Source organism: Myodes glareolus, chromosome X (assembly GCF_982192425.1).
Source record: "Myodes glareolus chromosome X, mMyoGla1.1, whole genome shotgun sequence".
Lineage (NCBI taxonomy): Eukaryota > Metazoa > Chordata > Mammalia > Rodentia > Cricetidae > Myodes > Myodes glareolus.
In genome coordinates, this window is record NC_142053.1 from 49975861 (window position 1) to 49990268 (window position 14408).

General features: G+C 36.3%; 1 protein-coding gene across 1 annotated transcript in view; it reads right to left on the reverse strand.

Annotated features, from left to right (window-relative positions):
* Positions 1 to 14408, reverse strand: part of Il1rapl2 (interleukin 1 receptor accessory protein like 2) — a 577524-nt gene that overhangs the window by 13162 nt on the left and 549954 nt on the right. Inside the window, exons 7-8 of the mRNA XM_048458168.3 lie at positions 8007 to 8150; positions 1042 to 1212 (exon numbers count right to left, since the gene is read on the reverse strand). Coding sequence (XP_048314125.2) covers positions 1042 to 1212; positions 8007 to 8150 — 315 coding nt within the window. The remainder of the gene's footprint in view (positions 1 to 1041; positions 1213 to 8006; positions 8151 to 14408) is intronic.

The window sequence follows — 14408 nt, forward strand, 5'->3', positions numbered from 1 at the left end:
TTCTCTCTCTCTCTCTCTCTCTCTCTCTCTCTCTCTCTCTCTCTCTCTCTTCCCCTCTCTCTCTCGCTTGCTCTCTCAGGCATACACACACACACACACACACACAAAGAGAGAGAGAGAGAGAGAGAGAGAGAGAGAGAGAGAGAATTATAAGTCTGAAATGTTATAAAGTATAATGTATGTGAAATTATCTGAAGATAAAGATTTTTTTTGTAATTATCTCATTGTAAACATTAGCATATTTAAGACTGTTAAAAGACTATGCGCAAATGTGTTCTAGTTCCTTGATTTTTTTCTCAATATTTTCAAAACCTTTTGAGGGCAGGGACAATCTCTTAGGCCTATGTTATCCTTATATTTTACCATGTACATGTTTTGAACAAAGCACATGTTTTCTAACAAGAACAAAGCATGCATTTTGACTTGCAACTGGATTTACTCTGAAAGCTCAAATGCAGCTTTCACTATGTAGCATTACTGAAAAGTAGCATTGAAGCCTACAGTGTCTGGCACATCTTAAACTTTATTTAAGTACTAAATACATACAGAAAATACTGCTCCCAATGGCGTCATATACCTTTTACAGTGGATTTTTCCATAAATCTGTGAATGAGTGACAAGGCACAGTGAATAACAAGGATGAAAGGAAAATATTCAAAGTTATTAGTGACATTTATTGTATTTATAAGTAGAAGCAAAGACAGAAGTTCAGCTTGGGACCTGCAGTTCACCGAAGTGGCTTTAACTGAATTTTACAGCTTGTTTTTAAACGAAGTGTCATTATTACCCCTGAAACTTAAGCGTTATAATCAAAACCATACTTACAGTATAAGTTTTAAAAACATACTTAAATTATACATGAGAATACCTTCCAAAAACCTCAGATGCTCTAAAGTCACAATATACACAGGGAGAAATCTGAATTTGAAAAACCATCTAGTGTGAGAAACGGTTTTCTAAAAAGTTGACTCTGAGGCTTGCCGCTTCTATATCTTCCGCTGAAAGAGAAGGAAGTTGGAAAGACCAAAGGCAGTTACTTACTTCCACTTGGAATCAGATCCCTTTCTGGGATGAAGAGTTTGTACCCGTAGTGCTTCTCTAGGACATCCGGCAGTATTTCCAGAGCAAACTGCTCTTCCTCTGTATTGTCACAGTCCAGGGTGTCTTGATCCACTTTTGTGTACGAGAGATAGGCATCATATTCCTTATTGTCTTAAAGAATAACAGTAACAGCAACAGAAGTGGTAAATATTAGAAGGTTCCCTCTGAATATTAGACGTCTATTAACAACTAACAAACCAGAATAAGCATTGTAATCAGTGACAATCTTTAATAACTGGAAAAATAATTCTTATGTTATAGGTAATATAGTCTATTTTCACATGAATATTTCGTATGAAATGACATAAAACTGTCATGAAGTGGGCAACTTCCAGTTAGGACAGAATAGAACAATGATTTCCTAGTCCTGCCTTTTGGTGAGGCTCCACATCTGTGATATTCAGTGATTCCTGTGAATGATGATCTCGGTGTGTTTGAATGCAGGACGAACTAAGCCGAAGTCATGGATTTGAACCCTTCATGTGCCAGTTGGTTTGGCTCTGCCACTTAGTCACAGACTATACCTTGTTTGCACAAATATGTGCACGCGATCCAAAAGGGGCTGGACCCTAAACTGTGAAAGATTGAAGTAATCCCGCTTCTCTCCTGGAGACTGTACTCAGCATATGCCATGCTTCCAGTTGGTTAGTGTCATCAGCATCATATACAAAAAGCAGTTCATTACCAAATAGCAGAAACAGCAGCTGGGTTTTATACAAATACATTGCCTGTTATTCTTGTTCAGCCAAGTAATTTGACACAACTTCCAAAAGAGGCCTTTGTTTCAAAATATACCGCCTTCCAATATTGCCAAATTAGGTTTTCTCTTCACACATTTAGTCATGGAGTTAACTGTACTTTGCAAGCATATTTTTACCCTTCTTTGCTGTATTGGCTCAGAGCCGATCTCTCTAAAGTACAAATGTTTATGTATGCATGCGTGTTTTTTGCACAAAATGATACTGAACACAGCTATCTATTGTATTAGCCCTCCATATGCTTTAGATGCAACATATCAGAAAACCTGTTGTATGCTCAAATGCTCTTATTTAAAGAAAATTATTTTTAAAGTTAATTTAGTGAACATAAGTCCATGAATCACTAACAATGCCTATTAATACCAGTTTCTTGAAAACATTGATTTTGAAAGACTGGTGAGTATTTATTTCTAAACAAATCTGATTAGAATATAGATTAAAATTTTGTCATATGGAATTTTATAAAATAAACCAGGCATTTACTTACCTACTCTATTAATATTTCAGTCCTAGTGACAGCCTAGGGTGTCAACTACAGGCATAAACAAGAAATGTATGCCCTAATTGTTGGACTAGGTGAGACTCCCTGAGACTTCTAATAGGTAATTTATGTTCAAATTCTTGTACGATTCTACCCTTTACTACCTATTCAAGAAAAGAACTCTGGTTATGGATGTTAAGGTGGTACCTGAGTTCCAAAGGAAAGCTTAAGATATGTTAGCATGTCCCATAACTATAGAAACCTTGCTTAGGTTTCTTGATTGCCTAGGAGCAGATGAACACAAAATAATGTCCTGGATAGTTGAGAAGATCTTTTGGCTTACAAATTGGACACATTCCACTGTTATACATAAAACTCTACTTGGAATTGGAAATGTTCTTCAGCAATGCTAATGTAAGAACCTCCTGGAAATACTAGCACCTCTGCCCTTGCTCCAATCAAGCACAGGATGCACCTGCAGGCCCCTGACTTTCTCCAGCTATAATTACTCACCTGGGACTCAAAGCTGCCGATGATGCACAGCTGGAAGAATAAAACAGTCCAAAGGACAAAAAGCTCTATTCCTATGAGCAGAATCTTTTTTATTGTTCTTGGTAGATAGTATTGCTGCTTCAAACTCCATGTCAGGCTAGACCATTGTTTCCCATCTCACAGCCCTAACTAATTGAACCACATCTTACTGATGGAGGAGGGTCATCGGTCTATGTGTTACTCTCATTGGTTAATTAACAAAGAAAACTGCTTGGCCTGATAGGTCAGAATATAAGTAGGTGGGGAAGACAGAACAGAATGCTGGGAGGAAGAAGGCAGTGAGGCAGATGCTATAGCTCTCCTCTCCAAGATGGACGCAGGTTAAGATCCTTCCTGGTAAGCCACCACCTCATGGTGCTACACACATTAATAGAAATGGGTTAATCAAGATGTGAGAATTAGCCAATAAGAGGCTGGAACTAATGGGCTAAGCAGTGTTTAAAAGAATACAGTTTCTCTTTAATTGTTTCGGGTAGAGCTAGCCGGGAGGCGGGCGGCGAGAAGCGGCCCACTGTTCCTTCTACATCTTACTTTATTCATCAATGATTTGTTGAGCATCTACTGTGTACTTAACAATGTTCAGTTGCTAGGTGACTGTACTATCTACTTTATGAGACATTCAAGAATCGTAGCCCCTTGTTTATTCAGACTATGGTGATTTACTCTTTGACTATGCTAAAACTCACATGTACCTGGTACTTTCTTAACTTCCTTTACTATGTTTTAATATTATAGCTCAATATATACACGCTCTTCTAGTAAACTATTTCTGTATTGTTATACACTAGTTCAGTTGTGAAATAGGATATCTATGTCTTTGCCATGTTAATATTTGAATATGTACCTGTATAATCAGTTTTACCTAGCATTCTGGAAGCATAATTCTTTCTGGAATAAAAGGTGCAAGGTGCTTTGGTTTCAGTTATATCCCTACAAGGTGAATAAAAGGTGAAGGACTATTGTAACTGGCTGGAGCAGGAAAGAGCTCTCAAAGACACCATGTCAGATGTCTCAGAAACTTCAGGATACCAGCCAGTGAGCCAGCAATGACTCAGATGCCACAGCTTTAAAAGGCACTTCAGTCCTATGTAGAGAGCCAAGAAATTTTCATGAATAGCACAGCTGTTGCTCACATAGAGGGACAAGATGAATAGAGTAAAGGCATCAACATGATGCAAATAAAGTTAACAGCCAGGCTTGACAATTGTTTGAAAACCAAGAGGCAGTTCAGTGACACTGCTTTTCTAGACAACACTAATGAGTGTTCTGTACTAAATTACACAGACTAAACTTATTTGAGGAACCAGAAACTAGAGAACAATGCAGACAAGGCATTATAAGGAAGGCGGCTGGCACAGCAGCCACCAGAACTATGCTGCTCCCAATGAAGAGAGAAGTTACGAAGACAACCAAACTATTTGTGGAAGAATTTTCTTGTTGTCACACCTGTCCTTCCATATTTTAAAGTCTAATTTTAATTTTGTTCATCATCGGGGAGTCATTCCCATTTCTGCAGCCCAGTTTTCCTGCAGCTAGACTGAATACAGTCCTAAGCCCTTAACGTCGAAAGGGAACAGAACTCTATAAACTTTTTGATTATTGTATACCCAGTAACTAATTTAGAACTTATTTGTATGTATGTGTATAGTGTTGATCTGAAAGGAAACTCTTAAATATTTATTGAAAAACTGGTAGTTCAAATAAATAAAGCAATCTGTGGTGGGTGAAAATGAGGTGAATTAAAAATAGATAGAACATCAAAGCTTGTTGGATAAATTCTATTTTATTAAACAAAATATTTCCGTCAAAACTTTCACAAAATTCATACGTCTGTGTGCGTATGTGTATGTACTTGTGTATACGATGATCACATGGGAGAGGAGGCATTGCTGGAAGCTACACGGAAGTTTCAGAACAATGAGAGACCAATTCTCACAGAAAAGGTGGAAGGGACCTGAGGATCAACAGAAGGCAGTGTTCTATGATCTTCACATGTAGTCTGTGATGCATTCACACAAACACATGTTCTCCCCTACATACATAAATACAAATGCATATGCAAAATTAAAAAAATAAATGTATGTATAATGTCACTGTCATGGTTAGGCATTTGTCAGCTTGACAAAATCTAGAGTCATTTGAGAAGAGAGAACTTCAGTCGCAAATATGTCTCCTCTAGATTGACCTGTGGGTATTTTCTTGATTAATGACTGATGTGAGAGGGAGGGCCTGGCCCAGTATGTTCAGTACCATTACTGGGGATTGACCATATAAAAAACAGGCTAAGCAAGCCATGAAGAACAAGCAAGTAATAGCATTCCTCCATGGTCTTTGCTTTAGTTCCTGTCTTCAGGCTCCTGTCTTGAGTTCCTGTCGTGACTTCCCTCTGTGAGAGAAATCTGGTACTTAAGAGATAAAACAAACTCTTTGCTCCTCAAGTTGCTTTTTGTCATGGTGCTTTACCATAGCCATAGAAAGCCATATGTCTAAGTAGAGTGTATGCATATATAGACATAGCCAAAGAAAAAATTCAAAGAAAAATTATACCAAAAAACTAAGTTGTGTTGATGAGCTGTTAGAATAAATAAAATAATAAAGAATTTGGTAGCATATTTAGCTGGCATTGGCATCATATAATGTATGTCTCTAAAAGGATGCTAAAATTCATTTACTCAGCACTTAGACTCAGTGGTTGAGAATGCTTGATTTACAAACATGAGAACATGAATTGGAATCTGTAACAGTCATGTAAAAAATCAAGCATGTCTTTGGGTACATATGTATTTAGTGTTGATTGGGGTGGCAAAGGCAGAAGGACACCAGGAACTCAGAGGGTAGCCATTTTAGCTTCTAGTTCAGTGAGAGACAGCACCTTAAAGAAGCCAGAGATCAAAGATATCCTCTCCTGACCTCTGCATATGCACACCTGAAGTCACACACATTCATATGTATGTACTGTATATACAACAGCAAATACTCAAAATAAAATAAATAAAATCAAACAAATAGCATTCATTTATTCATCCTCAGCACACACTCGTTAAATTTTTAGGATTTATTTAGGCTAGTACAGAGACTATGTGCTCAATCACCAAATTTCCATGCAGAATATAAAATATTTACATTTTTCTTTGAAATGGAGACCTTTGAAGTGACCTTCACCCCTTTCCCCATTCCAAAGATTTTGTACTAGAGCATACAACTGTCTAATAATATTCTGATTATTACTAGACACTTTTGATCAAATGGACCATCTTAAAGCTAAAGATGAAAATAGATCCTTATCAATGCAATGATATTGCTATAAACTTAGTCTCGTGTGTATTTACACCAATCAGTCAGTTACTACTGGTTATTGAGTACAGATGATGACAGCAAATAATTAGTATAACATTACCTAATAAATTGTATTGTCTTTTACTGAAATTATTAAATTGCTTATAATTGTTATTTAAAGCAAATTAACCACAAGAACCTCTTTTTCATGTTCTTTTATATAGAACAAACACAAGCCCTCCCACTATATACTTCAGTTACTTTGTATGTATAAATTAGAAGTCTAATTTCCAATATTAGCTCTTATACATAGGAACAGAATAAAATTAATTACGTTTTCATGTATATAACCATGATCAGAACAAACCCTTATTTCTCCTTGTAAAGATATTCCTTAATATCAGCCTGTACTACCTTAAATACTTTGCTATAATTCCCGAGTGAATTTATAAAGAAGTATTGACCCAACTTACTGTGAAAACAGTAGTCAACTAAGATATATTTACATCAGTATTTGTGTAATAGCAACAATAATGTCAAAATCAGATTTCTCAAAAGTTTTGACACCACATCTATCATTATAAAAATAAAGAAAATTAATTAAATCTTCAAGATAAATACTTTCCTAGGAATGTAAATAAAAGTTTACTCTTAAATATTTCAGTAAACTAAACCTGACTTTAAAGGTAACTGTTTGAAACTGATTAATATTTCCAAGGTTTATAGTAGTTGGGAAGTGAGGGCATTATATTTAGTAATATGATATGACTTCTTATGGATACTGAGAGAAAACATTGCAGTTTGACTTGGGGGAGGAATAGAATATAATCAGAATATATTGAAATTTAAAAATTGTTTTAAATAATAAAAAAGTAAAATGTAAAATCAGAAAAATAGCAATTTGTTCTCTTGAAAAAAAATCAAAACATCTCTGAATGTTCAAAGAGTAAAACAGAAAAAAAACACTTCTTTTTTAATACTTAAACTTATGATTTCTAAAAGTCATATAAAGCAAACACAGTAAAATTTTATGGCACTGCATTAGATACTTTTTCCATTGCTGTGACATACTACCCAAGAAAAGTAGCATAAGGAGATTTATTTTGCCTTAGTTTCATGACGATGAGGATGTGCCATTCAGGCCACTGGATCAGACTCACCTCCTGGAGTATCAGGAAGCAAAGATCCCAGATAGAAACTGATGCTAGCTAAATTCTTCCACTAGCAATGGGATTCCTCCAGCTAGGCTGCACCTCCTTTGGGCCTTACAACCTTCTAAAATATTGATACAAGTAGAGTACTGAGTTTTCACACATATGAGACTATGGGGTTGCCATGTATTCAAACCGTAAGAGACACATTCTAAATTTGTATCTTTGGAATCATTTTTGAGAATGGTACTAAAAGTATTCAAAATATGTAGGTTCATGCATTTTGTTGGTAAAAATGACCTATATCCAAGTTTCAATTTTCTAGACAAAAATAGCACATAAATTTTTTCTTGTGTTTTACTAAGGGAAAGGGCTTTCACAGCAGTTGTTCATCTTTAGGGCAAGAAACATCTTGCTCAGTTTTTTTATTGAGAAGTGATGTCAAACATAGGAAGATTACATGAACAAGTTTATATTAAAGCAATGCATCAAATTTTTATCTAGATTTGCCTATTCATGTTTTCATAAACACTTTTTTCCGTAATTTTGTGATAGCAAGCTGCACATGTCATAATCCTTTGTCCCTTAATATTCTAATTTCTGTTTCCAAGAATAGAAATAGTCTCTTACAGGATCATCCATAAATTATGCCTATTAATTGAGGTTAGGAAACAGGATATGCCTTACCATCAGTAGTTTCATCACCTCCAAAACGCTGTCGGTAGAAAAGCATCAATTCTATGTTGTAGCATTTGTAGACCACCACCAGCACTATAAGTAGGAGGAAGATTGCTCCCAGCCCCCCTGCAAGCTCAATTTTGTATATTAAATCTGAAGTAAACAGAAACAACAGAAAAAGGCAATTAAATCAGCAACACTTGGAATTTCCCCAAATTTCTCTGTGTGAGAGATATACTATTCATTCTAGTTTTCTTCTCAGAATATATCATTCATAATAAATTTCTCCTGAAATGTTAGTTAATAAAATTAACTATATCCTGAAGCTTTTAGCAATTTACTCTTACAGGTAGTAACTGTATAAGAAAAGAAATTCTTAAATCCCAATAAAATTTGAAGACAGCATTTTCACACATATTTCATTAATTGTATATAAGGTAACTATTAAAGCTCCTTTATTTAGGATTCATGGATAATGTTTTATTATGTCTGTTAAAATATCTTGTTGGTTTAGCATGACTATCTCCTGTACTTCTTAGGCCATCGGCTTTGTTCTTCTACAGCAGAATAATATCATAAAATTACTTTCAGAATCAAATAAAATATAATGAGCTTGCAAGATTTAACTGTTCCACTTAACCTCAATAGAAAATAATCTAATACATGTTAAGCAGGGGGAATTAACTTACCCATTCCCCATACTTATTTGAATAAATTACTATAATATATTTGTGATATAATATACCCAGAGGAACAAAATGTGAATGAGAAATCTAGGTTAATCAGTCAGTCTCTTTGGCCAACACCAATATATGTTATATTTAAACTTTTCCACTGAGGCATTCCTGGGTCCCTGAGAGTTGGGATAATTAAATCAGCACATAATGGAATGAGATAATAATGTCTCCCAGGCTCAGAGAACAGTGGATTATCTGTAGCTTAATTAATGATATTAACAAATCTAGAATAATCATCAGAAAAAAATAGGCAGTGTTAGTGAATTTAGAAAAAGTATGAGTCAAATGATATTTTAGATTTTGAGTTCAGCATTTTCCAGAGGAGATATGCTAAATCTGAGAGAGACCAGAAAAGAGAAATATTTTCTGCCAAGGTGTAAGAACATCCACTGGTCGCATAATGAAATGAAATTGCCTACAAGATACAAGATTAGGTGGTCTCCATTTAATCTAATTCTGTAATCATCAAGCAAATACTCTATTACTAATTTAGTTTACCATGTAACTAGAACCTGGCAAGGGAAATGACATTTTATATTGCACATTCGTTGATTCTGACTGTAGTTGGCATCAGTCAGTATCCCTGGGTAGGTTGATTCAAATTTCTGATTTGACTATGACTCTTGAGAAACACAGACACAAACTTTTCTTTAGTAATGTTCTTTTTCTTTACATAAGACCATAGATAAAGAAAAATAAGTCATGGTCAATGTAACAAAATTGATTTAGCATATTATAATTTATAAAATGGATGATTACATTCTGAATTATATACTTTACCCAGGCTATCATTTGCTTTGTAAATAATCTTGTAGCACAAGAGCTTTAATCAACTCTGCAGATACAGAATTTGAGACCATAGTTTAAGTCACTCAACTAGGATGAGAACCTTGATCTCCTAAATTCAAATTTAAGACTTATTTTATTCCACCACAGCATTATCTACTTTAACCAGGAAATGAGAGTGGGAGATAATGGGCAGGCATCTCCATATTCTTCCATGGAAATTTTGGTGATATTTGCTCATACCATGTGACTTGTGGAACACTTGGTTTCCGTTATTTCAAGTCCAAAGAAAGCGAAGCTATATTGTGATTACCAGTGAGGATGAACCAACCTGAGGAGAGTTTACACACTTCTTTGAAGAAGACACTACAAAATGCTATCTATGGTCGTGGAAGGAGGAAGCTCCTAGGCATTCCATGTGTGAAGGGAAGGATTAAGTTTTGTGGAGAAGGAAGGAATAAAATTTTACCAAGGAAGCAGACCGAGAGCTGGACACAATATAGCTGATTAGGAAGATCACAGAGAGGAAATGGAAATAAATGCAATGATTCTTTTATTAAAGCAGAAGGAGAAATGAGTGAAAGGGGAAGGACAAACTGTTCATAATGGACATTAAGAGGGGACTTAGCGAATAGGTGTGGCGAGTGAGGATCTTTGCCCTACCTACTCAAAGAGGAATTCAATTTGGGATCAAGCTCCCACATTTTAGGCAATAATAAAAATCCTTTTACACATTCAGCACACCTCTTGTCTTAGAAACTGGTGTCTTAGGAGTCAGTGACTACCTCTATCTGGGGAATAAAGCCAGTTTACAAACTTATATCGCAAAGCAAATCACAAGCTTCACTTGTTTCCCCACCACTTTCTGTCCACAATACATTGCAAATGACCAGTGCTAAGTTGGAAACAATAAATGCTTTTTTGTTACTCTGAAAAATCAACTTCTCTTTCAACTTACGGCCTTGATTGACATAATTCAAAGGCTTTGTTCCTGTTTTTACCACAATAAATGTTCAATTTATTCTGTAAATGTCTTCATCCTTGTCTTTTCTTTTGTTCATTATCTTCTTCCCTCTTGTCCACCCCCACCCCCTCTGACATCTCTCTCGCTCTTGTCCACTTCCTCTCTGACCAGAACAGCTCTCAACTATTTTCAAAGTCACTTGAACGGAAATTTTCCCAACAACTTCTATGGGTTATTTACAACATACAGTTGCTATTAGGTAGATGGAAAGCCTCAGCAGCTGGACAATTTGTGCTCCCAAGTGGCAAGCACCCATGTCAGCAGTAAATGTATGGAAGAGAATCATGGTGGGAAAAGTATCTTTGTGGTTTGGGGGTCCATTTCATAAAAATGCCTTTGAAAAATATTGCATAATGGTGGCTGTTTAAGTTGAAAACTGGGGACCTTGACTCTGAGAGCCAACAAGTATTCTTTGATTCCGTCAAGGCAGTCTTATCAAAAGAGAAACATCCATCCTATAATCAGAGGGTAAAAGTGCCATCAGCCAAATGACATCTGGCTTTCCTTTTGTCTTCTGTTTACATTTGCCATTTTCTATCCCAGCAGGATCTATACTTCAAGACATTTCCTGACTGAGAAGCTGAAAGTCATTTATTTTGGTCTGTGTCTTGTAAATACTTCCTAAGGATAACTGGAGCCAAGGAGGAATCTTTTGAGTGGTTATAACTTCTTGTAGGCACACAAAGTACACGCACAGTTCCTTTGTATCTTTTTCCTTTGGAGCGCATCTGTTTCTTCAATGTGAACACAAAGGTCAAATATTACTGTATGGGAAAAAATAGCAACAGAAGCCAAAAGACAAAAGATGGTGTGTGTGTGTGTGTGTGTGTGTGTGTGTGTGTGTGTGTGTGTGTGTGTGTGTTTATGGATGTTTGAGCTTGTTTTTCTAACTTACGAAGTAGTAAATGAGTTTGGAGATTTGGCCCGAGGACATCTGCTGTGACCTGAAAGCTGGTATCCTTTCAAAATTCATGTTTGTTGATATCAGGATGTTGCTTAGAGGCTGTGCATTTTTTAGAGTCCAGAGTCTGATGCCCAGCATTAAAGAAAGTGTGTTTTGACCTGGCTCCAAAGGAATGGTACTAGGATTTGGGGCCTTAGGGAAGTAAGTAGCTCAACAACTCTCCATTCGGATGGATGAAAACAGTACCCTTTAGAGGCCTAAGAGAATCTTCTTACTTTTTTCCTCTGCGAGACCACATAGAATTCACCAACTATGAGGAATCCGTCCTTACTAGGTAGGCAATGTGCTAGAACATAGATCTCTAGAACTATACGTGTCAAATCTCTGGAGGCTTTTATAAACTGTTCAGGAAAAGCTATTTTTGTTGTAGCAGCCAAATAGATTGATGCATAAATTAATGCTGACAAGTAGTGTTCTGCTGTGACAAATACCTATAAATGTAGAAGTTTTGAAAATGGGTAATGAATAGGTAGCGGTTCAATGAGATTTGATGTACATTGTGAATGCAAAGAGCCTTATGGGAGAGTCTGGGCAAGGTTCAGAAAAGAGATGAGCACGCCAGGGAAAGGCTCAATTAAGATAATGAATAACTTCAGTTCTGAGCAGGACATTGGTGGAAACATGACTGGTATAGGCCACTTGATTGAAATGGGGATGAGGTCCTTATTAGATAGAAATCTATGAAGACCTACATCTTGGGTTTTCTAGCCTCCAGAAGGAAGTGCTAGGGAAAGGGTGAAGGGAAGGAGGAAGAAGGGAAAGGCAGGGGTAAAGAGGGAGAGGGGGAAGAAGAGGAAGCGTGACACTGAGATGTCATACCTGTATTTTGTGGGTAAAGAAGCATGTGTAGAGAGGTAGAACTAATTACCAGAATGCTTTTTTTTTTTTAGGTTAAGTTCATAATCTTGATTCACCAAAAGGGAAAAACCAAATGGCTCTCTTACCGCCCTGTGGTCAATTACACTTTCCGGCTAATAACTCTCCAGAGAAAACAAAAGGATAGGTGAATGTAGGAGCTTACTGTGAAAGGGGATATATACTATTTTGTAATCCCTGTCCATGGTTATTGGCTATGTCAGAAGTGAATTTTCACTTTCTAAAAGCCATTTTGAGTTCAGGAAATAATTCGTCACAAGTTTCTTCTCCAAGATGATCACTTCGGGGATTTTAAATAAACTTGCAGCTCATTAAGAAGTCCCTGTTGCATAAACCAAGCTCTGCCTGGATTCTAGGTGGAATCACCACAGCCTATGAGATTAGGCTCCATTGTGAGAAAGACTAACGGGTCTAAATGTCACTTTCTAATGTTTCTTAACACAAGATAAGCTTGGGATGGTTTTAAAAAATTACAACAGGTTCACAAGGACTTGTGCCTTTTCTATTTTTAAGAGTTTAAAGACCAAATGAAGAAAAATCAACCACGTCCTTTAGCAAAGCACAATGAAAACTTTATCTTCTACTTAGAAGAGTCGTTTCATTAAAATGATATCTGCTTTAAGAAAAATGAATACTGTTATTTATTAATTTTTTAAAAATAATCGTCTTTACCCTCTCAGCTTCACTTGAGAACTTTGAAGCTTTCATAGCATGGGTCAAAATCTTCTAGAACAGAATGCTGGGTTGACCTTTAGGTAAAGTGTGTTTTATATGATTCACGTTTTCATTTTTTTCTAATAGTCAACTTTCTTCTATTTTTCATATATGCTTGGCCTTTGAGACTTTTGACTTTTGACCTCCAAACGTGAGTTAAAACTTTCAAAGAAAACAACAGCGAAAATAGCCTGAAGTAACTGAAGCCACACAGTCAAGACATGTTCATAGATAAAATCTTGCTTTGCAACTCTGTTACCTTTCCTCCCACAGCAGTGGGCTAATCTCATATGATGAGAGTTTCCATCCAACAAATACTTTTGAGCATTTGTTATGTGTACTATGTCTGCAATGGTCACTAACACAAAAAAATCTCTATACTTATGAAATGTACATCCTTGGGACAGGGAGAATGCAAGAAACAAGTGTGCAATGTATTATCCAATATTAATTCACACACTAGAAAGAGTAAGAAACTTAGAGGGCACAAAAAGGGTAGCGAATTATACTGTCTATGAGGTGGCCATGGAATGCCTACTGAGTAGGTCATAAAAGAAGAGGCCTGTGTGATTGGAGGTAATTATGGCAATGGCTGGGGGAAATGTTCCAGGCAGAAGAAATAAACAAGAGAGAAGAGTATAAGAAAGGAATATCCTCGATGAGCAGGAGGAAAAGAAAAGAAGGCTAGTCAGCCTTCCATTTGATCTAGATTGTGGGAGAACGCGAGATCAGCAATAAGAACAGATTTGCAATAGTAAAAGTTTGGGGTTTTGTTCAGATCACGTGAGCCTGGAGCTCCAATTCAGGTTGTGGCAGTGAAACTGTAGAAGTGGTCAAATCTATGACAGCCTTTGAAAGTTAAACTATGGGACTTATTGGTGGCCTAGATACAGGACATGAGTAGAGAAAACTAGAAGTGAAGGGTAGCTTTGACTATTTTGGCCCAAAAATCTAGTGTGATGATGATAGAGATAAAGAAGAACAAAGGATCATATATTTAGGCAGAAGAAATTAGGGATCCTGTTTGGAACAAGAGAAACATGCGGTGACTTTGGAATATATAAGTCCTTATGCATTATGAAATAGGCAAATGGATGTGTAAGCTTGGACTTTGTGTGTGAGGTAAGAATGAGTAAATGGAAATCAATGAGATGGAGACTGAATGAGATCATTCAGAGATCGAATGAGAAGAAGCTGGAAAAGCAGTGATTTCAACATTTATTTAAGTATAAGGAAAATGAGAATTTTGTCAGCTATTAATAATTTTCATCAAAGTTCTTTGCAGATGATATCAAGGGATAGAGTTTTAC